A 25022-nucleotide genomic window follows, 5' to 3' on the forward strand; every position below is an offset into this window, starting at 1 on the left:
TATAAATATTTAATTAATAAAAAAATATAGGTTTAGCGACAGTAATACTAAAGTTTTTTAAAATCTTTAGTATTTTATATATAAAAAAGGCCTAGTGTTTAATTAAATCTTTTTTTTATTACTGCTGGGTTAAAGTATACTAGTAATATATTATATATATTAATAAGTTAAAAAATAATAGGTAGTTATATTTAGTATAAATAATATAATAAAATTACTTTTAATTAATATATTTAATTATTAATACTATAATTTTATAAAAGTATTTTATTTATTAAATTAATAATTATTAAACTTTAGTATTTATAAAAACTTAACTATTTATATAGTTATAAATAAAAGTATAATAAGTTAAAACTTTTTTACCGTTAATAATCTATAGGTTAAAGTTTTTTACAGTTTAAATAACTACTTTATTATTATAATAAAACGTTTATAAAAAGTTTAAAAGCTTTTTAAATAAATTATATAGTATAAAAGGTAGTAAAACTGGGAATTAATATTCTGCAGCTTCTTTAGCCTCCTTAGCTTTTTTAACTTACAGTAATAGCTTTATAATTTCTTTAACTTACAGTAATACTACTACTATATACTTAAGTAGCTATAATACCTTTTTAGTATAAAAGGGCAATAGTAATTTTTTAATTTTATCTCTTTACTAAAAAAATATTATATTTTTATTAAATTTATAATATTACAGCTACTTTAGGTTATTAAATTTATTATTATTAAAGTTAACTTTAACAGCTAAGGTTTTTATTACTTTTATTACTTTTAATATATTTAATAAAAAGAAAATATAAATTTTATTAAAACTGGGGTTATATAATAGCTTTAATAATAACAGTAGATTAAAGAGATTATTACCTAAGAAAAAATCTATTAATAATATAAAATTTTATAATATTAAAAAGTAAAGTTAAAAGATAAAGCTAATATTATAATATTATTATATATAATATTATAAAGTATATTATACACCAGGGTATTATACTGTAATTAAGTGTAGATCAATAGGACCAGTAGTATATATACATTAACTTTAGTATAGGCACAGGCCACTACGGTTTAAATAGGAATATGCTACGGTGTAAATAGGATTGCTCATTACATTAGTAGTTGTGGGCAAGTTATCAACTGCGAGAAGACCGCATTGGATGATGGCAGTTCTTAGCCATATTGCTTTTACAATTCCCCGCCATAAACCATTCGCCACGTTAATTAGTATTGCACGTGGTTCCACAGATATAAATATGTACTATTGATATGATGAATGCCAAGGTCGCGGTGCGGTCTGTGGATGCTTCTTTTCATGCACAACCTGAACAGCCCCCTGGAATATAACGAAGATACAAAACAATGGTTATTGCAAAGACACATGGGCATTGGCTACTCTGGAGATAATAATGTCAGGGGTGCCATAGTCTTCAAACACCTGGTTGAGCCTGGCTCAGGACGAGGTAGCTGGATGAAGCCGAGCGTGGATAATCTGGTAGACCAAGAAAAATTGACAGAGCCACAAATCCTCTCAGAAGCGGTTAATAGAGAAGAAATCAGAGGCATGACCAAGAAAAATATTGTCGGATTGTAGTGGAAAAACAAGTGTATGATGCGACTTTGGCATTATGATGGCATTCTCGGGGGGCGGGGTGGAAACATCTCGAGCTACACTGAACGTGCCACAGAAAAGCGCAATGATACGTCAGTGGAAGAGGTTTTAGGGCTGGCTAAATGCTGACAATAATTAAGAGTGTATTATTAGCACCATGATAGACAAGGTAGCCAGATATCTTGATCAACAAAGGAAGCTGAGGGCAAGTGAAAGAAGTTGGATGTTGCGAGTCCAAAAACCGAGCATTACAGGAGTACCAATGAGCATGCTAGATCAGCTCGAAAAAGAGGGGCTATACATTTCAACTGCTACAAAATAGCAGTACATTAGGTCTTAAGAGCGGATACCGCATCGGAACAAGATATTGTATGCAGGATAGAATGCTCACTAGATCATATACACTGACACACCTAATACTATCATATATCGGTTAACTAGAGGTTAGATCTGCTTGTAGATATGATAATTAGGTAATTATGATGTAATTTTCCTTTTTCATTCTGCCAGGATAAAAACAGAGTGGCTTCATCATATAGCACTCTGACAACGGGTCCATGCATACGGTAGCGCTTTCTATCAACGATGAGATTCGTAAGCATCTTGAAACTGAGGATTTATTTTTATATTCTGATTTTCTACAAACATCTAGGGTGCTCGGTTGGAATATAGCTTATGGCCTTCACCTTTCCGAATCCAAGTTCACAACACGAGAAATTGTGGAGGATGATCCACTACTTGGTCTCCAACCTCTAATGGCTGATTTTGCGGCGTGGCAAATAATTATTCGACCTGGCTCGGCCCGAACCGCAGAGATGCTAAGAGAATTGTGTTTTGATCAAATATATACAAGTGTCTTCGAACTGTAGGTTTGGTTATCTACTGCAAGTAGAAGGACGACAAATAATTTGCGTCCTTGGTGGGAAATATGACTCTCAGTATTAGCTGGAGTGCGCATCATCAAAAATCTCCGATTCGCTTTTTACTTTCCTTATAAAAATATCTTTCTTAATAAGAGATCCAGTCTCTGTGTTTCAGCGTTGTCAATAAAAAGCTAAGCTTAAATGTGTTAATGCTTACTTGATGCAGTAGTGCACGCGAATGGTTAACCAGGGAGAATAGGGGAATGCGTATTGTTATAGTTAGCAAACCCTGGCATATTGCCTCGGGTACTCTAACCCCTTAATTGTGCACTTTTACTCTATGTGGGCCAACCAACGCCGGAGACTGCTCACGTTCCAGATGGGCTTTTTTTGCGTCAAAGAAGACAAAACAAGAAGCCACACCGCTTCTATATCTTGGATATTATTTTTCCGTTACACGAAAGTACTCGTATGATGACCATCTATTCGTATGCTTACTTCAGCGACCGGGCGTGGCTGCGGGGAGAGTCGTGGAGTCTTGGCGTCTATGTCCGGGGTTAATTCGCCTGAAATTGCTTGGCCTTTACTCGTATAGAGCTCATCACTACTGATACGGGCTTGGGAATTGCCAGGATGTTGGCGAAATACGAAGACAAGGAGGCGCTCCACCGTGGGCAATTATACTTGTATATAAGACTCCTTCTCAGCAGGTAAAGATATCCCTTTCTGGAGACAACAGCAACGCCAACTTCAATCTACACCTTGTTCAAGAAAACCCAGCCACCAATAATCACAATGCGTGCCGCCATCTTTCTCGCAGCTCTCAGCAGCCTCGTCATGGCTGCTCCTCAGGGCGAGCCTAGCCCGGACTCTGAGATTGGTCTCATTTTCACCTACACCAACGGAACTCAATCCGAGATGGTCCCGGTCGAGGACAGCATCTCTCAGGTGCCTCTCAGTACGTATCATCGAGCTGTTGACCGATAAAGAGTGTGTTTTAACCCTGTTGTTTAGACAGCGGTGGTATTGTCGACAATGTCTTCGTTCGGCCTCTTCTGAACCCTGCAACCCCCGGCAGATACTACGGTGCCCGCTGCGCTTTCCTGGATGCTCAGAGCCGCGGACTGGGAGTTGGTCAGGTGAATGGACCCGGAATCATCATTCTCGAGTCTAAGGATGTTATCGAGTGGGTTCAGTGCAACACTGTGTAATTTGTTCAGAAGAGAGGCAGTATTAGTTGGTAGTAATTGGTTGTAATTAGCTGTTGGCTGAGGGTATCTATAAATGTGAATCCAGTACTCTTGAGGGGGTAATACCACTGCGTGACGTCATTAATCTAAGATTGAAAGTAAAACATGGACTCAGCATACGACACTGTAAGCTTAAAACAAAGCGTAAAGAATAAAGTCCATTGGGTCTGGGATGCTTACCTGTCTCCCCGCTATTGTTATAAGTTAGGTTAATAGATATTAGCCTTGATGCTGACTAAATTGATATTCTTTGGAATTTTAGGTGAGTTGCCCAATAAATGTACGACTTTCAGCTTGAAATTCCCCCATTTTGCCTGACGTTTGAAGTAAAACGCGAAACCACATGTATATTATTTGCCGAGTGATGGGATGTCTGAGATTGTTAGCAACCCTTCACTAGTGAACGGAGTGAATATTTTTGTTCAAATTCAGAAGCTTATTCTTGAACAACTGCAGTAAGTTACATATGCCTTCTGCCCAGTGAAGTAGGCAACTGTTGTTCATCTTCATGCTTGTTTCTGTTCAACATATAGTCAAATCGCAAATTGGCATGATACAACCTACATTTCTCGGGTGTCTATCTGCTTTTTATTTTTTCTGAAATCTCTGCACTGGAATGGATGAACGGCCCAGTAGGCGTAGAATATCCATCACGATGTGTCAAATGCAGGGGAGTCCATATTCTTCTTTTCAAATTTCGTGTCAACGATCCAACATTGTTCCTGTGTAAGTGTGTTGGCTAGCGGCTTAGCTCATCTTTTTGGTAGAGTGCATGCTTGTATTCCAAGTTTGGTCTTTTAATTCTGATCCCAGCGGTTTCTAGAATAAATAGAAGTCAGGTTCATTTGAAATGCTCCTTTTCTTAGATGATATCCATATTTTAAGAAGACTAGTGCCGATAATCTGTTCAAATACGTTGGAGATACAAAAAGTATTAACTGGTTGTTTGGCCCATGACATTGATCCAATTCGTCCTTCTAATGCAAGCTACTGATTGGCCAACGCGACGTCGCATTCCTGATGACAATGAACTCCACCCTGACGAATTTAAACTAATGTGCATTTGCACAAACATGGCGACATTTATTTCATATTTGATGAAATACACTATGGGAGATTCTTTGAAAGATATAAACGAATATGCTTCATTTGATCATATGATGGGCCAGCAGCACATAACCCAAGGAGAATATCTCGAAAAGCACCTTAGTAGAAAGCCCCATATTTCATTGCCTGTATACAGAGGAGTTTGAATCAACAGAGCTCTTGAAACATTCGGAGGAGCTCAAGTTAGATGATAAACGTCGGTGGGTTATATTTCAGAAGTTGCCAAATGCCAGCCTTTCACAGCATAGCGTAGTTTGTCATACACGCTTGCAATCTCGCTTGCGGATTTGGGCGTGCTAGTGTCCTAAAGCAAAACGGCACATGCATGTAACGCTCTTGGAACACTTGAGAGCAACTGTTGCTTGGGGTTGGTCTTATTGCTTAAGCGATTGCCGCTTCTGGTTGTCAATGCCTTGTTCAACGGCGCGGTCCATACTTAACCCGCGAGATGTCCTGGTTATGACGACTGCGCGATGCTGTATCGCAACAACAACTTACGCAATTCGGTAATTTATGCAACAAAATACGCCATTTAGATGACAACAAGTTATAGGACAACTGCAGCAACACAACGCGCCATTTGAACCTCGGCAGGATCGGCTTTATTAGGAAGGTGAGTAGCTATAAGTTAGTGATGCAGCATTTCAGTAAAAAATGGCATACAAGATGATTCACGAATCTGGGTCAACAGTGCCATCTACCGGAACACGGCACTGAAGTGCGATACTCTCCACCACATCTGCGCCAATGCGATCTCTTATGATAATCTCTAGCAATACAAGCCCTGCAATTACGACTTTCTCAAAGGTTCCCGGAACTGAGTTTCTTCATGCGGATAGGAATGCGTTAGAGGTCGGCGGGCAATTTTTTGCTACAAGTTAGCGTTCTATAATTCATCCAAGAGACAGAGTAGCCATTCTAACTATCACATGCTCGAAACCAGTCATTGCATTATCTTGCATCTTTTGCTCTCTGAAGTTGGTCACGAGAAGTGATATTTCAATGTTTTGGGAAGGTAGTATCAAACGACATTTCTGTTGTATATTGTTCTTCTCATGGTTGATGCTATATTGTGATATCTATAAAAGCAAACATATCTGCCTTTGACATTTGAATTCAAAACCACTCTTCAACAGCGCACTTGGAAAGCACCTAGCTCTTATTCACAGCAACAAAACACTTTGCAAAGACTCCAACACAGCTTCAACCATTCAAGATGAAGTTTTCTGCCATTACTCTCAGCTACGCACTGCTCGCTGGCGTCTATGCGGCCCCAAGCACCTTGAGCGAGCGTGTTGCTCGCAGAGCAGGACGCTCTTCCAGACCCATTCAGCGCATTGACTCTCAGGAGAAAGGAAATGACACCCACGTCTCTTACTCCTCGAACTGGTCGGGAGCCGTAATCACCTCCCCACCAGCTGGTGAGACTTTCAACAGCGTCTCGGCCAGCTTCATTGTTCCCACTCCAAAGGTTCCTTCGGGTAGTTCTTCCCGCGGCACCTATAGCGCTTCTGCCTGGGTTGGCATTGACGGCGATACGTACCAGAATGCTATCCTGCAGACAGGCGTTGATTTCACCATTACCAACGGCAAAGTGAGCTACGATGCCTGGTATGAGTGGTTCCCTGACTACGCATACGACTTTTCCCTCGCCATCTCCCCGGGCGATGTCATCAAGACTACCGTCACTTCAACCTCCACCAAAGCTGGCGTAGCCATTATTGAGAACGTCACTACTGGAAAGAGCGTTTCCAAGTCTCTTACTTCTACCTATGCTCTTGGAGGACAGAACGCCGAATGGATCGTCGAGGATTTCGAGGAAGGCTCCTCTTTAGTTGCCCTCGCAAACTGGGGAAGCGTTGTCTTTACCGGTGCTACAGCTTCGACCGGAAGTTCCTCGTTGGATGCTTCAACTGCTTCTGTTATCGACATTCGACAAAACAACAAGGTTCTCACCAGCGTTACCATTGACGGCTCTACCGTTACCGACTCCTACGTTTAAGCGCCTTACAACTCCGCATTGACGCTTGACATTTGGTTCCCAGTTAAGCTAAAATGCAAACAGGAAGCTTAAAAGCTTAAGATTTAAAGCTAGAAGTATTAGTGGTAGTTTATTTCAGAGATTCAATAGCCAAATATACTACTACTGTTGATTTAATTTATATGACACTTGCTCCACACAATGGCATGTAGCCCATGTAAAACTCTTTCACGATTGCGTAGTATAGATGGATATCCTGTTAGTTCCTTTTGGACTATGTAGAGCTTCTATCGAAATCACCAATACGCCGTCTTCTTACACACTGCATAGTACAAAATACTGATGCAGCCTCAGTCAAATCCGGATATAAATCTGGGCCTCCCATTGTTTTCTTAAAACAGAGGTATATCACGAAATTACGCACAAAGCTACGTAACTTCGTAAGCTGACAATGATCATATTTATGTTTACATCCCCGGTTTGAATTGCTCTGTATCATAGCAACTAAATCATTGATAATAATAGTCTAACCGCATTTCTTCAGTCGTGCTATTGTCGGAGGAATGTACCGGTCCTGCCCAAAAGCCACCAGGGATACCTCCTTATGCGTTGCAGCCGACGTCGACAATAGCTTCGACACCGTCCCGGCCCAGTTGAACTGCTGCGTCAGGATCGCCCGTAGCACCATTCCGGTGAGATCCGTCTCATCAGTCGACACATGGGACCCGTCTGCCACGTTGCTGAATGTCGGTAGCGCCAGCCGGGCCGCCACCGGGAACTGAAGCCTGGCACTGTTCGGCCCCGCCCGGCACAGTATCTAGTAGATAGTGGGACTATTAGCACCTAGTTGAGGATTTTCTAAACCCGAGAGCTAGGAGGATATAAACTCTGATGATTGTGTTTAACTTGCCCCTCTAAGTTAGACTGTTCTATTCGTGTAATTGATTGTAATATTGAATGATGCTTCTAGGACAAGAATGTGTTCACACCGTCCAACTTCTCCCTCCACGAAGGCACACCTACTTGGTAATGAATGTTGTAATTCATCGTGTCCAATTGGTTCAACTTCAGATATTGCAAACCACCAGGCTGCGGCTGAACATTATGGCAAGCAACAACAGCACCGCAACGCCGTCACTGGAGGTGGCCATTGCTGGTGGTGGCGTCATTAGTGTCATGACTGATTCGCCGAGGCATCAAGGCGACTATTTACGCGCGCGCTTCCGGCTGGCCTTCACCGGTGTTGCCCGGAGTGCATGCGGCGCTTAGATCCCGGCACCCTCGATCTGCTGAGCCGCATCGGCCAGAAGACGGACCCAATGGGGAGGGACGCCGAGAGGAGCAAGATGAAGCTGAAACGAGCCTCTCGAACCGCATGGGGACTATGACGTTGAGAAGATGGTAACAGAGGATAAAAGCTGCAGCGGCTTAACATGCGCCTTGTTCTACTAGGTATTTAGCGAGAGCCTAGGTATGCACGTAGATACCACATTGCAATATTTGAGTACATGTACACATGCAATTCATAAAGCACTGTAGCGTTTATAGTAACCATAGCTGTGAGATAAAACCCCGTTTACTTTGTACGTAATGATACGAAATTTGTCTAGGACATCGATGATCACAATGATGAGAATAGTTCGAGCTATGCTGGACAAAAATAATTCTACTGTAACGTTCTTGCACAGCGGATTGAGAAAGGTTCGAGTCAGCTTCGAGTACTTCCTTAATGACTGGTGTCAAGCTTGGCTCCCGTTTGACTAGGTGGCGGGATACATGTACGAGTACTGTTGTCATGTTCAGCTCGGCTCAGCCCAGCCCAACTCAGCCCAGCCCAGCTCGAGAGAAGAATCGCCAAGATGGCCCCGCATTGTTTCAGCTGGCAGATGGCCTTATAAGAGAGGGTAGCTGCGAGTATTTTTGAGCGTTAGTGCTACTCCATATTTTGCGGCTCTCCAGATATCTTTCACAGAGCCAGAGCTCAGCACCAATTTGAACCCTCTCAAGTCAGCGATGGACCCCCTTAGTGCTTTGTCCGTCGCCGCCGCTGCCGTGCAGTTCCTAGACTATGGATCCCGCATCCTGGTCGACTCGTGGGACATATGGAAGTCGTCGGGCCAGGCGCCACGCAACGCCGAGCTCGCAGAAATCACCCAGAACCTAACGACTCTGATGAAAGAGGTCGACGACAAGGCGCAAGGTGCCCAAAGGGATCGAGGAGTGACGGGGGCGGAAGGCAGCGGGCCTAGGCTCGACGAGCCCTCGCGGGCCAAGTTCTTGAGTCTCTGTCGCGAGTGCAACGACATCTGCACCGATCTGAAGGAGCGCCTGGACAAGCTCAAGACGCACGGAAATCAAGGTATCAAGCACGCGGCGGACAGCTTCGTGGTTGCCCTCAAAGGCGTTCGGTCGGCACCCAAGATCAACGGGCTGAAGGAGCGGATCCACCAACTCGAGAAGCAGATCATGATGGCGTCTCTCGTCATCCTGTGGTACGTATGCCACTCGTTTATCTTTCTCATCCTGGGTGCGCGCTCACACTGACTCTTTCTCGATCGACTAGGGGCCAAGCAGAGAAGAGCGAGGTCACATCTCTCGAGATTGCTCAACGGCAGGTTGCGACGATGAGCAAGCTCCACACGATAGACGAGACAACGCGCAAGTTTGGCGAGGAGCTCGTCAACGTGGTTGATGGGCGTTCGTCGAAGGCTGAAGGCATCGTTAAGTACGTCCTCGACTCCGACTGGAAGCCTAGCGATGCCATACGGTGGCAAGTGCAGGAGTCGCGCAGCAACAAGGCCAAGCTGCGGCACGAGCAACGCACCCAAGAGGTCATCAACAGTCTGCCGTTCGAGTCAATGCTCCATCGGGAGAAAGCTATCCCAGAAGCCTACGCCAAGACGTTTGGATGGGTCTTCTCTAAGCCTCGCCGCACTGACGATGGGGAACCGCTGTGGTCTGACTTCACGGATTGGCTGAGCAGCGACTCAGATAACATCTACTGGATCACAGGGAAACCCGGCGCGGGCAAGTCCACCCTGACCAAGTTCATTGGCAAGGATGAGAGGCTTCAGGCTCATCTGCAGACATGGGCAGGACCATCCTCACGTCTCATCCTGGCCAGGTATTTCTCTTGGAACTCCGGGAGTAGGCTCCAGAAGTCTCCCCAGGGCCTCCTCCGCACCATCCTCTATGAATGTCTATCCAGTGACCCGGAGATGCTTGTGCCCATTGTCTTTCCTGCCCGTTGGTCGCTGCTGCAGGTATTTACCGAGAGGTTGGACCTCCCGGACTGGCAGCCGAAGGAGCTGGAAGCTGGGTTTCGCGCTCTGGTCTCCCACGCCGGCCGCAAGGCCTCTAAGAAGCACCCGATACTCAAACTGGCACTCTTGATCGACGGCCTCGACGAATTTGAGGTGAGCCAGGGAAATTATCAACCACTTGTGGACCTCATACAGGAGGCGAACGAGAACCCCAGCGTGAAAATTTGCGTCAGTAGCCGACCGTGGAACGTCTTTCGCGACGCCTTCAGTCAGAACCCCATGCTACAGCTGGAGAGGCTTACTCGACCGGACATTGAGCTCTACATCAGGGATAAGTTCGAGAGGAGCCTCGGGTTCCGGGAGCGCAGGGCTATGTACCAGGCCGCGGCCGAAAAACTGCTCCGCGACATTGCCGACAAGGCGCTCGGCGTGTTTCTCTGGGTGTCCGTGGCGGTGTGGAATCTGCTGCAGAGCCTCCAGGAGGGTGACAGCCTGGCCAAAATGCAGGAGACGCTAGACAGCTTGCCCGAGGACCTGAGCAAGCTGTTTCAGGTCATGTGGGAGCAGACGCACCCGAGCTACCGCACGGAGGCGGCGCACTACTTCGACGTCATGAAGTGCTTCGAGGACCAGAATCTGACGCCGTTCGCACTCAGCATTGGGATGGGCGACAACCAGGAGGTCGGCATCGATCTTGACATCAACCAGGTTGTCAACAGTTTCCTGTCTGGCGTGGTCCTGTCGCTCAACCGGAAGCTGAACAGCCGAACCAAGGGACTGCTCGAGATCCACCAAATGGAAAACAGCCGCGAGAGCGTTGTGAGCTACATGCACCGCACAGCCCGGGAATGGGTGCACGAGAACTGGGGGCTCATGATGGCGACTGCGGAGCCGGGCTTCGACGCCCGCCTCTGGGCGCTGAAGGGCGAGACGCTGCGGCTACCCATAGAGAATTATGTGACGCCTAACTTCATGGATATGATGTTCTGGTCGCACCTCGGGATCCTGGTTGAGCTGGCTAGGGAGCCTGGCGCCAACATAGGTGCGTCTGCAACGTCGGCGACGCTGCTTGTGCAGACGCTGGACAGGCTGGATCGCGAAGTGAAAAAGCTCTCGCTCGTCAAGTTCCGTGACGGGAAGTCATGTCTTCTGAAGGACACCTATCCTACCCAAGATCGGCCACCGCCTTCTTCAGCTTCAAACACCAAACAAGAGATAGCTTTAGTCCACTGGGGAAACGCAGTAACCCCTACGCGTGGATGGAGCCAATGGGGACAGCTCGACTTCTTGGACATGATGGCGCAAGTCCCAGTGTCCCAGTATGTTCGAGCAAAGGTGCTCGAACATCCGAGCCTCACGCGTGATAGCGGAAAGGTCATGCCCGTGCTTGTGCACGCCATCCTGGGCGGGTTTGCTGATTTCCCGATGGCTTGCAAACTAGGTCCCCCCCGGAGCAATGACGACACGAGGCGAGATTTAGTAAGGTTCCTGCTGGATTCCTCGTCTTTGGAGGAAGCCCAACGCTCCCTCGAAATTGTTGAGGCGCTCGCAGGCGAGCCTTGGGCGAACGGGTCAGTCGAGTCAGTCGAGTATATCCAAAATGCTATGGAATTGCTACAAACCCACATATCTTCGCTTAGGCCAATGGCGACATCTCGTCAACCGCACACATCGTTACGACTGTTGGCTCGACTGGGCGTGCCAGACGTGGGAGATCGACCGCGTACCTCCTCCGGGGCAGCAGATCGATCACGGAGTTCTTCGCGCGCCCAACATCGGCCGCCTTCCTTGCAGGGTGAAGGAGGGTCGTGCAGTTCTTCGCAAGTGAATAGCAAGGCGTCTAGACAGAGCGGTGGATTCTTCAGTCGGTTGAAAGTCATGGTGAAACATAGGTAGGACTGCGCGATTCTCAGATGCTTAATGGAAGCGAATTATATACCCTAAGACCATGCGTTGCGACAAGTCTATACCATCTACTAGGTAGGTAGTTAGAACTCTACTTAGCTTCTCCTCCTTAAATTTAACTTCCCCTTTCTGTACCTGACCGTTCCTGGCCCTCAGTTCTTATGAAAGTTCTATAACTAAAAAAAAATTAGCGACACCCATTACGCCTTCTACTGCAGCTACCTAGGTAGGTAATTACATGTAACTACACTAACTTATGATGCTTAAAAGCATAATATTATTACTGTATATTAAAGGATAGTTATAAAATAGAAAATATTTAGAGATGTTAAGCTAGAAATCTATAAGAATTACATATAAAAAGGAATAAATATCCCTTGGTTTTTCTTTTCGAAAACCTCGGAGGAGGTTTTTTTAAACTTAAATTTTAGGTCCTCATATTTTCATCTACTAAAGTAGCACTGTGTTATGAGTTTATTGAGGTTTCATGTACTACCTACAGGCCTACGTCATATTACCTATACAGCAGTCTCATACCACCTGAAGTCAGCTTCCAACACTCAGCTCCCAACCGCCGTATGGAATTGCATCGCTGTCAATAAACACTTGGATCTCAACTGGGCGGAATGACTGCCGTAGTGAAAACCGCTGGCCGCTCGGCGCCGTATGGCCAAGCGTGCTTAAGTTGTTTCAAGATTAAATGCAAGTGTATTCCCCGTCTTGAAGGCAATGGATGCGAAAGGTCAGTCTCAGCTTCATTTTGATGGCCGGTAAACCAGGACTCGCTCGCACTCGTTGACTCTGGTTGACACAAACGCATATGGTCTATCTATAGGTGTCACCGTCTTAAGCGACAATGTCATCCCGCTGATGTGCTGCGTCGGCGCAGCGAGAAGAAGCAAAACTCGTCCGACGACCGCATCGCCAAGCTGGAGGGAACGCTGGGCCAGCTGATGTCGCTGCTCCAGAAGGGCAACGTCAACGCGGGCATCATGAGCAGTATTGAAGACGTCGGCGGTATAGGAAACGTAAGTAACATTGGCGATGACAGAGTCGGCGCTTGGTCGCAACAGCAGCAGCAGCAACAGCAGCAGCAGAGATCACCACTGCAACCACAACATGAGCAGCGACTACAGCCACGGCTGGTGCTCCAAGTCGAGACGGCTGAACACCACCCAGCGACGCTGATGCACACCCCTCCCAGCGTTACCTACCAAGATGCGGTCGCAGAAAGGACATCAAAGAGCGGCACCCTGACATTCAACGACCAAGATGTTGATACCGAGACCGATGCCACCGGCGCCTCTGCTTCTTGGTGGGCAGCGGACAATGCGAACGGGTTCAGCACCAGCCGCATCCCTCTGGCCACGCCGCCCTCAACCGTGGACGCGTTCATGTCGCCGTCTGTATCTCCTCTCTTAGCATTGCTCTCTCTCGATACGTTCCGGTCGCGAATGCTGCATCACTTCTCCTTTGTTCACTTACCTGCCCACTTCACGGCCGAGCAGCTGTGGGAAGAGCGGCCTTTCCTGTTCCGCGCAATTGTTTGCGTGACTTCGGTATCAGCTGAGGACAAGAGGAAACGCTCCCTCGAGCTGAAGCGTGTACTGTGCGAAAAGGCATTTCTACAACTGTCGTCGCACCAGAATCAGCAGCAACAACAGAAAACAGTTGATTTGCTGCTAGGTCTCCTTATCTACATTGCGTGGGGCTGGGAGCACCTCTTTAGCCGTCACAGTCTGTCTCGACTCATGGCGTTGGCCACTTCGTTGGCTGGAGAGTTGGGTTCTCTGGATCAAGCCGTACCAGAAGTTGCACAGACAATAAGCCGCCTGGAACCAAATGGCAGCTTTGGCGGTGCGTATAGTGGCATGGCGGCGACAACGGCAACGACTCCGGGTGCTGGAGTGACCAATGCTTGGCTCTACCTCGAGCGCCAACGAGCCATTCTAGGCTGCTTTGTGCTTGGGTCGGCCGTCTCAGCCTACTTCTCCCATGTTGATGCGCCGCGATGGACACATCAGATGGACGAGGGTCTAGCTGCAATTATCGCCAACGGCAACAATGCCGGCGCAGAATGTCCCTCCGATGCTGCACTTGCTATTCAGGTCCGCCTGCAGCTGCTTGCCCTAAAAGCTGCCCAGGTCAGGGAGTACGCCCAACTCCCGGATCATCCCCCACCAGAGACGCTTTCACCTCAATCTCTCTTGTGCATCAAGGGGCTGATGGGACAGGTCCAAGAGCTCCGTGCGTCTGTCCCTCCGGTATTCCAGCAGCACTTTGGTAAGTGTCCAGCTCATTCCAGACTTCTTCTCAACAATTGAATTAGGCAGCAGTTGCTAATTGAGAAGCAGTCCTCCTAGCTCAGACGTACTACACAGAAATGTGCATTATCAACACTATCCACCACCCGCCATCCGCTCGCGGACCACAGGCGAAGCCACCACCGCCAACATGCGGGCCTACACGCCTATCCTGCTTTTGGCAGTCGGCGCTGGCAATCAAGTCGTGCACGTCGACCTTTCTGACGCTGTCGCCGTCTGGGCTCCGTGGCGTCTCCTTCATCCAGTGGGCTCAGCTGGCACGCTGCGTGGCCACCCTGCACCAACTCAGCGTGCACCACGAACCGGGGTGGGACCTAGCTGCTGTGCGCAGCCTCGTCGACTTGCCCGTCCTCTTGTCCTGTATGGCGGACAAACTAGAACTCGCCGCTGTAGAAGCGTGCGAGCAGCCGGCATCAGCCGATGGCGTGTTCACCCAGCTTGCACGCGGCCTACGCATGTATAAGTCGGCTTATCAAGACAAAGGGCCGCTAACCCAACAAGATGATTCGCGAAGAACATCAGAAGTGGGAGATGGAGTAGACTCCAGAGTGGATGCGGCTACGGCTACGGGTATGGCCACAACTACGGATGCAAATATAGATGTGTGGACATATGGCCAAGAGGCGGGATCCTTAATGAGTCCCACTTCATGGCTGGATCAATTTTTCGTTGACTTCAAGGATTAAATGATACCTACATTGCAAAGGATTTCTCACTATTATGAGAGAGGCATATGCAGTCTTGAACCTAACATAGATCTCATCTTGCTGAGAGCATACCCCTATTTTCTTGCTTCTACTTCCTGGCCCGGCGATATGATACCAGGCTACATGTAAATAACTAGACCTCGGGACCTAACTGTTGCCCTGACGAATGACGATCTACCCTTGACACTGGGCTTGAAAGGGCTACACGTTCGGAGTATCGTTAACGGATGTTTACGGGGTTGGGTTTGTAAGCCATCCACCGATCATATCTGATATCCGGTATTCAACGATGAATAGCCGGTGCACTACAACAGTTCTGTAAGAAGCCTGGGCCGTTCTCAAACTGCCTGTAGCCAACCAGGTGCTGTCTTGTATCGAGTCTCTCCTCCCGTGTCGTTTCGCAGTATTGATACGGCGCCGTCCCAGTTTACCTAAGCGGGCCGGAGATCCTTGTAGTAAATCCCTGTTAGTGCCAAACCGGCCTCAAAGTCCGTTCCAGTCCGGTTGGCGGTTGGTCCCGTCGATCTGACAGGGACTAAGAACCGGATTTCAAATTCCGGTTCCGACTTACACCAACTTACACCAGCCGACACTCACTCGCTCCCGCCTAGTCGTGGGATTCCGCTCCATACATGTATTCTACAAGCAATGGTATGTTTCTAAAATCTTATACTCTGTATTTGTACATGCTGGTGGGTGTGTAACTCTCACTTCGTGCTATATAGCTTGCGGCTTCACGGTAAGTTGGCACGACAAACTACACATCCTTTCTCGCGACAACCACTAATACAGATCCTGGCGTCACTCAACTTCAGTGCCGTAGCCCCTACCTTGAAGTATGACTGAATCCAATAAGTCAGTGGACACAGGCGAGGTGCCACCGGAGAAGACTGGCGATGTCGAGAAGTACGGCTCCGATGGCACCTCCTCTGGGAATGAGGCCACAGACAGTGACGGTAAGTATCCCACTGGCATGGTCTTATGGTCCATCCTGGGGCCAGTTACGATTGCCTACTTTCTTGTCTTCCTCGACATGTGCGTCGTGTCTACCGCAGCCCCCGCCATTACACAGCGGTTCAATTCTCTGATCGATATCGGCTGGTATGGAGGAGCGTACCAGCTCGGGAGCTCAGCACTGCAGCCGCTCACCGGCAAGATATACAGCCACTTCAATATAAAGGTGAGTGCTTCTGTGGCCTCTTAATAAGAGGCACAAGAGGGAAGAGAAAGGATAGGAAAATGAGGGTAAAAAACTGGGAAAAGAAGGCAAAATGGAACAAAACTTTCTAACGCTGGATATAGTGGTCATTCCTTGTATTCTTCTTCATCTTCGAGCTTGGATCTGTCATTTGTGGAGCGGCCGTCTCGTCGCCAATGTTCATCGTCGGTAGAGCCATTGCAGGTGCCGGCTCGTCGGGTATTGGAAACGGTGCCCTGACCATCATCTCGGCTGTGATGCCTCCCAGAAAGCAAGCCAAGTTCCTGGGTATTAATCTGGGCATTGGCCAGCTCGGTATCGCTTTAGGCCCCATCATTGGTGGTGCATTCACTCAAAGTGTTACATGGCGTTGGTGTAAGTGATTTGGCTGACTTCTTGGGTTAACCCCCGACCCTGCTAACTCGCTGTAGGCTTTTACGTCAATCTTCCCATTGGCGGTGCTCTAGCCATTTTGCTGCTTTTTGTCAACATCCCCGAGATGACGGACAAGCTGCCCCCGAGGCAAGTCCTTGGTACCACCATCAAGTCTTTGGATCTTCCTGGTTTTATGCTCATCAGCCCCGCGGCCATCATGTTTTTGCTTGCATTGCAATACGGCGGCACTTTGCATCCATGGAATAGCTCTGTTGTCATCGGCCTTTTGGTTGGCGCCGTCGTCACCTTTATCCTCTTCCTCGTCTGGGAATATTACCAAGGTGATAACGCCATGGTGCCCTACGCAATGATAAAGAAGCGTATTGTCTGGTCTGCTGCGGCTAATCTGTTCTTCCTTCTTGGTGCCATTTTGGTAGCCGAATACTACCTCGCCATTTATTTCCAAACAGTGCTCGATAACGGGCCCATCATGAGTGGTGTGCATCTGCTGCCGACGACTCTGGGATTGGTCCTTTTCACTATGCTCTCTGGAATGATGAGTTCGTTGCTACCCTTTGCCTCTTCCTCCTTGACCACCTAAAAGACTATGAGACTGATGATTCGCAGCCGAGATTTTTGGATATTACCTGCCTTGGAACTTGGGAGGAAGTTCTATGGCCGCCATTGGCTATGGCCTCATGTCTATGCTGAAGCCTACGACCTCTTCATCAAAATGGCTTGGGTACCAGGTCCTCTATGGTGTTGGTAGTGGCGCTATGAGCTCGGCGGTGAGTTACTTTTCATTATTCAATCTCCTGACATACTTGTCGAATCATGTTTTTGCTAACTGTTCCTTTTTTTCTTGAAGCCCTACGTAGCGATCCAAAATCTTGTCCCACCCCCGCAGATTCCTATTGCCATGGCCATCATAATCTTTTGTCAAAACATGGGCGGTGCAGTCTTCCTTGTTGCTGCCAATTCCATTTTCTCCAATGGCCTGCGCAAAGAGCTCCAAAAGCACACCAACGAGATCGGCGTCAACCCAGACATCATCCTAAGTACCGGAGCTACAACTATCCGAAGCCTCGTTTCCGGCGATAGACTCACAGCCGCGCTCAAGTGCTATACCACGGCAATTAGCCATGTCATGTATCTCGGAATCGGAGTCAGCATCGCCACGTTTGCTTTTGGCTGGGGCTTGGGCTGGGTTGATATCCGGAAGGTGAAGCAACTACATGTTATTACTGCAGATCCTTCTCCAGCCGCGCCGGAGAGCAAGGAGAACGTGGACTCGGCCGCCGAGACGTTGACGACGGCGTAGGAGAGAAAACGAGTAAAGGTTCCGTTATGCAGCCAGAACGGTCACATAACTCTCACCCGAAGTTCAGCATTCCCTAGGTGTACAAGGAAAATAGACTGGCGATACACAAAGTTGGCATGATCTTTATAAGCTTCTTTGCAATCAAAGAGGTTTGGTAACATTAAAATGGCAAATTGCAAAAAGAAAACATATTCGATTCTATATTTGGGGGCGTAATTTGCCAACAATATAATATTGATAGTACTTTCCGACTGCTACCGCATCATATAAGTATTTTGGAACCAACGAAGTAATCATTTAGTAGAGGAAAGAGACCAATGAACAGGCATCGATCTTAAGGTGTTCTGCTTTACTTAAAAAAGGGCCACGTGATGAGAGAGCATGTCTCTAGACTGGGTCCAGAAGCACAGGGAGATACTCGTTATGCTGCTGGCGTATGTGGTTAGCGGGTTTGATGTGCTGCCTGACATTGATGTAGCACCGACCGCACGTGCCAGGTCTGGTTCCGCAGCAGTGCAAGCCCAATTGATACATTGGGAAATGGAACACAGTACCTCAAGGATTGTGCTTACCTCCACACCTCCATCAATTTGGCTGGGCAGCATACTACTACATTCCTTTCAGGCCTTTGTAATCTGTTCTTGACACGGAGAACTCTCGAGTCCAACACCTATCGACCATATTTACAACATTTGAGTCGTATAATACTGCATATCCTTTGGCATTAATAATGGATATAACCAAACTGAGAACGTATAAGCACGGGTCCCTGGAGTGAGTTGAGTCCTTTGTCCCTAAATCTTTCATCCTGGTCTAACTGGACTGTAGCTTGCGGGGTAGAGCACTTACTGTTACGGTTGGATCAACCAAACCCGTGACGTTCTCCGTTCATGAGCATTTGATTTGTCGCACTTCGGATTATTTTAAAACAGCTATGAAGGCTTATTGGGAGACATCTAATAGTGGATCTATTGCTCTTAAAGAAGAAGACCCGGAAGTGTTTGAGGTATACCTGCATTGGTTGTACTTTGAAACACTCCCAGTCAAGAATGACAACCCTGGACTAGAAGGGAACATTGAATACGTACAACTCGCAAAAGCATACGCATTGGGAGAGTTTCTTCAGGATGTTAATTTCAAGGACGCTGTCCTAGATGCGATCTTGATCAAATCCCGCTCCGCGGCATCGGACGGTCTGAATTGGTATCCTGTTGGGCCGGCCATCCGCCACATATATGAAGGGACTCCGGAATCATCGGCCGCTCGACGCCTTCTGGTCGACATGTATACTTACCATGGGCTTGGAGAATGGTTAACGAAATGGGCCAATAAAGACGACCTGCCTAAACAATTCCTTCTCGACCTTGCCATTGAAGCTTTGACAAAGAGAGCTCGCCCTTCCGCATCCCTAGCTCCAAAAAAAGGAACCTGCGAATATCATGAGCATCTACCTGATCCAAACAGCTGCTATGTGAACTGTTCAGGATCAAAGCGCGGCAAGGCAGTACACATCGCATCCTGTGATGCCCAAAAGATCAACTGAGTTGTATGGTTTGATGGTGCCAGAATCTGGCAATATGCAAGACCGCTGCGGGGTTCTTGTTGATTTCGCGGCTGTTGCCTTCGATAAGCGCCGCAATACCGCCTGGGCCGTTGTAAATCGACATGAGCTGTGTCCAAAACTGGCCATCGCCATCAGCCATCTTGAGATCTTGCCTATTCATACAGAGCTGGAGCCAGATCTGGCGTAGGAGCGTGTCTGCGGTTCGTAAATTTGCGATAACCCTTGCTGTTCTACCTACGCATGCCCTGCTTCCCTCCGACCATATGAAAATTTTCAGTTTATCGATCTTGCAGCACGGCGCTGCGTTTGACAAAATGAGCTACTATCCACTCAAGACAATAGCTGAGTTTTACGCAGGAGAAGAGTGGGCCGAATTATAGCATTGATCCATTTACGGAGTAGAAATCACTGGTATTCAATCTCAGCGGGAAAGAAACTCCATGCGCATGTGTTCATGCAGCCAGTTCCCTTAGAATCCCGACAGGTGAATAGGCTGCTATATATTCTCTCCTTATCGACCTTTATTTTCAGATTATTCATGTTCTTACCGTCTATGTAGTTACGATTTGTGATTATTAATTATGCGACTCTGAGGTTTCATCGGCGGTGAGTCGGATCGAGCTGTTGTAGACTGTAGAACGCCTTGTTGCCTGTTTCTATTTTGAGGCTAAACAGGGGAAAATCACCGATGCCCGATTAGGGTGCGGAGCTGGAAGACGCATCAATTGAAGCGAAGGAATATCCCAAAAACTCCCCTCTTAAGATAGCTTCCACCAATCTTTCAGTGTTTCCTCGTGCAGCAATATAACACCAATAACTCAGCCTATCCGGCGACAGAAAAAGCATCGCGACGAGACCAAAGAGATGACGGTGCATGACTCTCTTCTTTTTGTTACGCCAGTTGCTGTAACCACAGAAGCAGATGTCCGGATAGGATCCTCCAATCATGATTCAGAGGCCGCCAATGATAATGAGGGCCTTTTGGCCCAATCACTACTACTCCAGAACTCAACAAATGAGTGCCATCAAGATACTAATAATTTGTATCGTTATTCGCCATTGCTAGGCCATCGACATATTCGATTGCTTCGCTTGTTACCAAGTCGGAATCAGGATGCGCCTCTTCATTCCCAGCTTTTTGATTATCCTATGTTGGAGCTAGGCGATGGATCGCACATGTACGAGGCATTGTCATATGTGTGGGGGAGTTCGGAGAGGCCTCATACTCTCTATATTGATGAGAGGAGTATGCCCATCACAGCAAACCTCTACGAGGTACTCTTGCGTCTTCGAGACAAAATGATTGAGCGGATATTATGGATAGACGCTGTTTGCATCGACCAGACCAGCATCGAAGAGCGAGGAGAGCAAATTCAGTACATGGCAGAGATCTATTCTAAAGCAAATCGCGTAATCGTGTGGCTGGGTGAAGAAGCCGACAACAGCGATCAAGCCTTCAAGAATATACGAGCGGCTGCAGATGAGGAACACAAACAGACATTCAATAAAGAAACGGATCGGCAGGCAATTCTCGCTATACTTGAGCGACCATGGTTTCGGCGAATATGGGTAAACGATATATATTCCACCAGTATCGCAAAGCACACTAATACTTGTCATAGGTTCTTCAAGAAGTTGCTGCTGCTCAACATATTGTCATGATGTGTGGCTCCATGAGAATTGATGGATACGCTTTCTGCTTAGGTTTACCATCGCTTCTCCGGTACGAAGATATCCCGAGTCATATACGATCAGTAACCTATCTTATGAGAGGCTGTATATTTAGACCAAAGTATAGGGTGAACTCAATGGGTGGTATATCTTTGGATATACGGCCTCTAGGCGCGCTCATAGATATGTACCACGCACACGAGGCCACCGAGCGCCATGACAAAATCTTTGCCTTACTGGGAATGAGCTCTGATAATCCGACTACCTCAGGGTTATTGCCCAACTATAAAACACCATGGAATGAACTTATGGCACAGCTTGTCACGTTTATACTAGGCGAACGGGTATTTGTCAAATCATGGATTAAACAGCAGGCAGCTGTCATATTTGCGAAAGGATGTGTTATTGGCGTCGTGTCTCCTGTTCAAATAGTACATGACGATTCTCGTGGAGATAGGCAACACATCAACATTAAGAGAATGGACACCCCTGGACCATCATGGACCGTTCAAGTCGCGGGGAAACCCATCGAGGTCGGCGATCTCTTTTGTCACCTACTTGGAGCTGCAAAACCCATGGTCATTAGGCCACATGATGATTATTTCTCAATCATTATGATAGAGTTTACTCCTCCCAAGGTTGACGGAATGGAGAAAATGGATTTTGAGCAGTTAGAAGAGCCGGAAAGCTCTTCTGTGCATGACTTCCTGCTTGTATGGGATTGGAATAGCCCTCATGGAGAGACAACGAATCGAGACTATGAAGCATGGATGACTAGCCGAATACTCGAGTACCCAAAAGGAGAATCAGAAGACTACATAGACAAGCAGACACGCCTATGGAATGTAGCTCTGATTATGAGTGATGCAGGAAGCAACGACAAAGCGATAACCAGCACTCTTCAAGGCATGAAGAATGCTTGCGTAAGAGACTTTGGAGAATCAGATCGACGAACGCTCATGTGCATGAGCAAACTCGCTTTGATGTACGGGAGAACGGGGACCTTATGGGAAGCCGAAAGCGAATTTTGGCGAATGGTCTGGACGAAAATGAACTTACAGGAGGGAAGTGAGGATCTCATCAGAGAGTTGACGAATTTTGTGGCAATGTGCAGAAGCCATAGTCATTTTAACGGGGCCAAGAATTTCGACAAAGTAAGAAACCTGTTAGAAATGGCCGCACGGCATCCCTTGATGGGAGACAAAGATTTTGCTGTACTTCTGACGGAAGCGAGCCTTAGAGAGGTCGAATTTACGGAAAAAGCCGTGAGGGCGGCGGAGAAAACATTTACCAGCGCTCTTGAAGTCGACCAGACGCCTAGCCGAAGAAAATATACTCCCCCACCGATGGAGGTCCTACTTACAAGAGCAGTAAGGAAGGGGAATATCGAAGCAACATACCTCCTTCTCTGCCAGGAGAATGTCCAAGTTCTAGAAGCGGTATTAATAGCCGCGGTAAAGAACGAGGACAGTTCAGCGTTATGGTGCTTGCTTGGAAGAGAGAAAGACGAGATACGGATTACAGAGAGTGTAGTCATGGCAGCAGCAAAAAAGAATGATGAGTCGGTATTGCAGTACCTTCTTGAAAGACATGGAAGCAAGACTCACCTCACGGAAAACGTTGTTGTCGCTGCAACGGAGAATCAAGAACGTTCCGTATTAGTCTATCTGCTTGGGAGATGGCGCCACAAAGTCCAGATCACACCGAAAGTTGCCGTCGCAGCAGCAGAAAACGAGTATTTTCCAGCTTTAAAAATCCTACTTCAAGCAAAAGGGACCGAGTTTGAAGTTACTGAAGAGGTAGTTGTGGCAGCGGCGAACAACAGAGAAAAGTCGGTGCTAGTTACGCTGTTGCAAGAAAGAGGGGGCGAAATCCAAATGACAAAGGAGGCGCTCGCAGCTGCCAGGAGCAATGCCAATGTTGTGGCATTGAAGCATATACTTGAAGAATCGAGAGTAAGAGCCAGATCACGAGGGAGTTGGTCGAGTTAGCACAGGATGTAGATGGCGTCCACCGAAATACAGTATAAATAGGGACTTGGAAAGTATTATTGAAGTGGATTCAATTGCTAATCATGGCTACCTACTATTACCCCATGCCTGCCGCAACATAACCACACGAGTACAAAACTACCTATACAATCCACTTGCAGCTCTCAACTGCCAGAAAGTCCGCCTCTTTTGCGTCATATCACCCCTACTGCTAGACAGGCGGGGATTTTGCTCCATCTTCCTACTAAAATCTAGTATGGATTGTCGGAGGAGTTGTAAGAGAGTCTTTCTCCGCCCCCAATCCACTATACGGATACATATTGTATCATATCCACGCGAGAGAAGCATGCAAATGGAGGAGAGAGGGAGACGAATAGAGGGGCTTAGCCGCCTCTTAATAATCAGACTAGATGGAGAACCATCTGGAGCATCAAATTGCCCCCCCGAAGAATCTTCAGAGGGTCCCACTATTGCAAGCAAGCATTACATCTCATTGGTCAGCTCGCAAAGTAAGCGTTTCAATTGGCGGAATGATCGAATACAGTGGACCCCCCTTTTGTCTCGCATCGATTCGGGGACGATGAAATGCCATGGTGTGGGAAAGAGTCCGCATCAACCCCGACTGTCTGCGGGTGGCGTTTGGCGGATTTAAAGAATGATGGAGCCGAGAGTGGAAATGGACGGAGATTAGAATTGAAGACATCATGCCTTTATGATGGTGAAAAGGATATAAGAGACAGCTGAAATGCTCGAGAGGATGAACTTGGTTGCTTCAGTCCAACAAACATATAAACATATATATAAACTTTCGACACTCCATCACCACTCATCTTCAATCTAATTCACTGATTACACATACCTTCCTATATACAAAATGTCTCGATACGCTGCTGTCCACGCCTGGAACAAGCTCGGCGGAGTTGGTGATGCCCGTCCCACTGCCGAACAGATCATCAAGGACGCTGGTAAGGAGGACCTCAAGGGCCAAGTCATCATCATCACCGGTGTCTCCTCCGGAATTGGCGCCGCCAGTGCCAGAGCTCTCGCTGCTACCGGTGCTTCTCTCTACCTGGCTGGCCGAAGCATTTCCAAGGCCAAGGCTGCGCTCCCAACCATCGCCGATCTGCCCAACGTTCACTTCCTCGAGCTCGACCTGGCGTCAAATGCCAGCGTCAAGGCCTTTGCTGCCGAGTTTCTGAAGCAGTCTGGCGGCAAGCTCAATGTCCTGCTTAACAATGCAGGCGGTATCACTTCTGAGCGCAAAGTCACCGTTGATGGCTTTGAGGAACAGTTTGCCATAAACCACCTCGGCTCTTTCCTGCTCTTTTCTCTTCTCAAGGATGCCTTGCTCGCCAGCGCATCAGCTTCGAACCCTAGCCGAGTGATCAACGTTACCAGCTACGGACACCGTCTCGGAAGAATCCAATGGGACGACCTCAACTTTGAAAAGGAATACAATCCCTCGCTTGCTTATGCTCAGGCCAAGAATGCCAGCATCTACACGGCCACCGAGATTGACCGTCGCTACGGCGCCCAAAACCTCACCGCGTGGAGCGTCCATCCCGGCGGTATCCTCGAATCCGCCTTTTTGGACAATAGCGGCTGGGGCAAGGAGGTCGTTGAGGGACTCATGAAGACTTGGCCGTCTGAAGTCTTCAAGAACAACTCACAGGGCGCTGCGACGCAGGTGTGGGCGGCAGTTAGCGACGATGTCCTGGCTGAGGGAGCTAGAGGAAAGTACTTGGAAGACTGTTCCGTTGCACTTCCCACGGAGGAGACAGATAAGCCCGAATGGAGGGGACACGCTGCTTATACTTACGATGAGGCTGACGCGAAGAGGATTTGGGAGGTCAGTGAGAAGTTGCTCGGAGTCAAGGCCTAATTTAGCACGTA

The 25022-nt window shown here is 47.5% G+C and overlaps 9 protein-coding genes across 9 annotated transcripts; 8 read left to right on the forward strand and 1 right to left on the reverse strand.

Moving 5' to 3' along the window:
• Positions 1-3267: 3267 nt before the first annotated feature.
• Positions 3268-4206, forward strand: TRIVIDRAFT_68414 (uncharacterized protein; the record flags this gene model as incomplete). Its single annotated transcript, XM_014097116.1, has 5 exons — positions 3268-3430; positions 3487-3658; positions 3769-3781; positions 3838-3848; positions 4179-4206. 5 exons carry the CDS (start codon positions 3268-3270, stop codon positions 4204-4206), a joined length of 387 nt encoding a protein of 128 aa, XP_013952591.1.
• Positions 4207-6045: 1839 nt separating this feature from the next.
• Positions 6046-6831, forward strand: TRIVIDRAFT_47334 (uncharacterized protein; the record flags this gene model as incomplete). Its single annotated transcript, XM_014097117.1, has 1 exon — positions 6046-6831. The coding sequence occupies one exon, from the start codon at positions 6046-6048 to the stop codon at positions 6829-6831; it is 786 nt and encodes a 261-aa protein (XP_013952592.1).
• Positions 6832-7336: 505 nt separating this feature from the next.
• Positions 7337-7857, reverse strand: TRIVIDRAFT_68416 (uncharacterized protein; the record flags this gene model as incomplete). Its single annotated transcript, XM_014097118.1, has 2 exons — positions 7337-7627; positions 7834-7857. 2 exons carry the CDS (start codon positions 7855-7857, stop codon positions 7337-7339), a joined length of 315 nt encoding a protein of 104 aa, XP_013952593.1.
• Positions 7858-9308: 1451 nt separating this feature from the next.
• Positions 9309-11009, forward strand: TRIVIDRAFT_158638 (uncharacterized protein; the record flags this gene model as incomplete). Its single annotated transcript, XM_014097119.1, has 2 exons — positions 9309-10060; positions 10370-11009. Coding segments are annotated over 2 exons (1392 nt in total), but the record flags the coding sequence as incomplete, so codon positions are not given.
• Positions 11010-12811: 1802 nt separating this feature from the next.
• Positions 12812-14988, forward strand: TRIVIDRAFT_158632 (uncharacterized protein; the record flags this gene model as incomplete). Its single annotated transcript, XM_014097120.1, has 3 exons — positions 12812-13123; positions 13223-14261; positions 14333-14988. Coding segments are annotated over 3 exons (2007 nt in total), but the record flags the coding sequence as incomplete, so codon positions are not given.
• An 859-nt stretch (positions 14989-15847) lies between these two features.
• On the forward strand, positions 15848-17903 carry TRIVIDRAFT_47173 (uncharacterized protein; the record flags this gene model as incomplete). The annotated part of the gene is made up of 5 exons (XM_014097121.1): positions 15848-16189; positions 16312-16582; positions 16639-17142; positions 17210-17370; positions 17451-17903. 5 exons carry the CDS (start codon positions 15848-15850, stop codon positions 17901-17903), a joined length of 1731 nt encoding a protein of 576 aa, XP_013952596.1.
• A 730-nt stretch (positions 17904-18633) lies between these two features.
• Positions 18634-19446, forward strand: TRIVIDRAFT_68420 (uncharacterized protein; the record flags this gene model as incomplete). The annotated part of the gene is made up of 2 exons (XM_014097122.1): positions 18634-18677; positions 18732-19446. 2 exons carry the CDS (start codon positions 18634-18636, stop codon positions 19444-19446), a joined length of 759 nt encoding a protein of 252 aa, XP_013952597.1.
• A 1065-nt stretch (positions 19447-20511) lies between these two features.
• TRIVIDRAFT_3172 (uncharacterized protein) lies at positions 20512-21875 on the forward strand (the record flags this gene model as incomplete). Its single annotated transcript, XM_014096973.1, has 2 exons — positions 20512-21036; positions 21090-21875. Coding segments are annotated over 2 exons (1311 nt in total), but the record flags the coding sequence as incomplete, so codon positions are not given.
• A 2128-nt stretch (positions 21876-24003) lies between these two features.
• On the forward strand, positions 24004-25011 carry TRIVIDRAFT_204554 (uncharacterized protein; the record flags this gene model as incomplete). The annotated part of the gene is made up of 1 exon (XM_014097123.1): positions 24004-25011. One exon carries the CDS (start codon positions 24004-24006, stop codon positions 25009-25011), a length of 1008 nt encoding a protein of 335 aa, XP_013952598.1.
• Between the last annotated feature and the right edge of the window lie 11 nt (positions 25012-25022).

The sequence above is a fragment of the Trichoderma virens genome, assembly GCF_000170995.1.
Source record: "Trichoderma virens Gv29-8 chromosome Unknown TRIVIscaffold_86, whole genome shotgun sequence".
Lineage (NCBI taxonomy): Eukaryota > Fungi > Ascomycota > Sordariomycetes > Hypocreales > Hypocreaceae > Trichoderma > Trichoderma virens.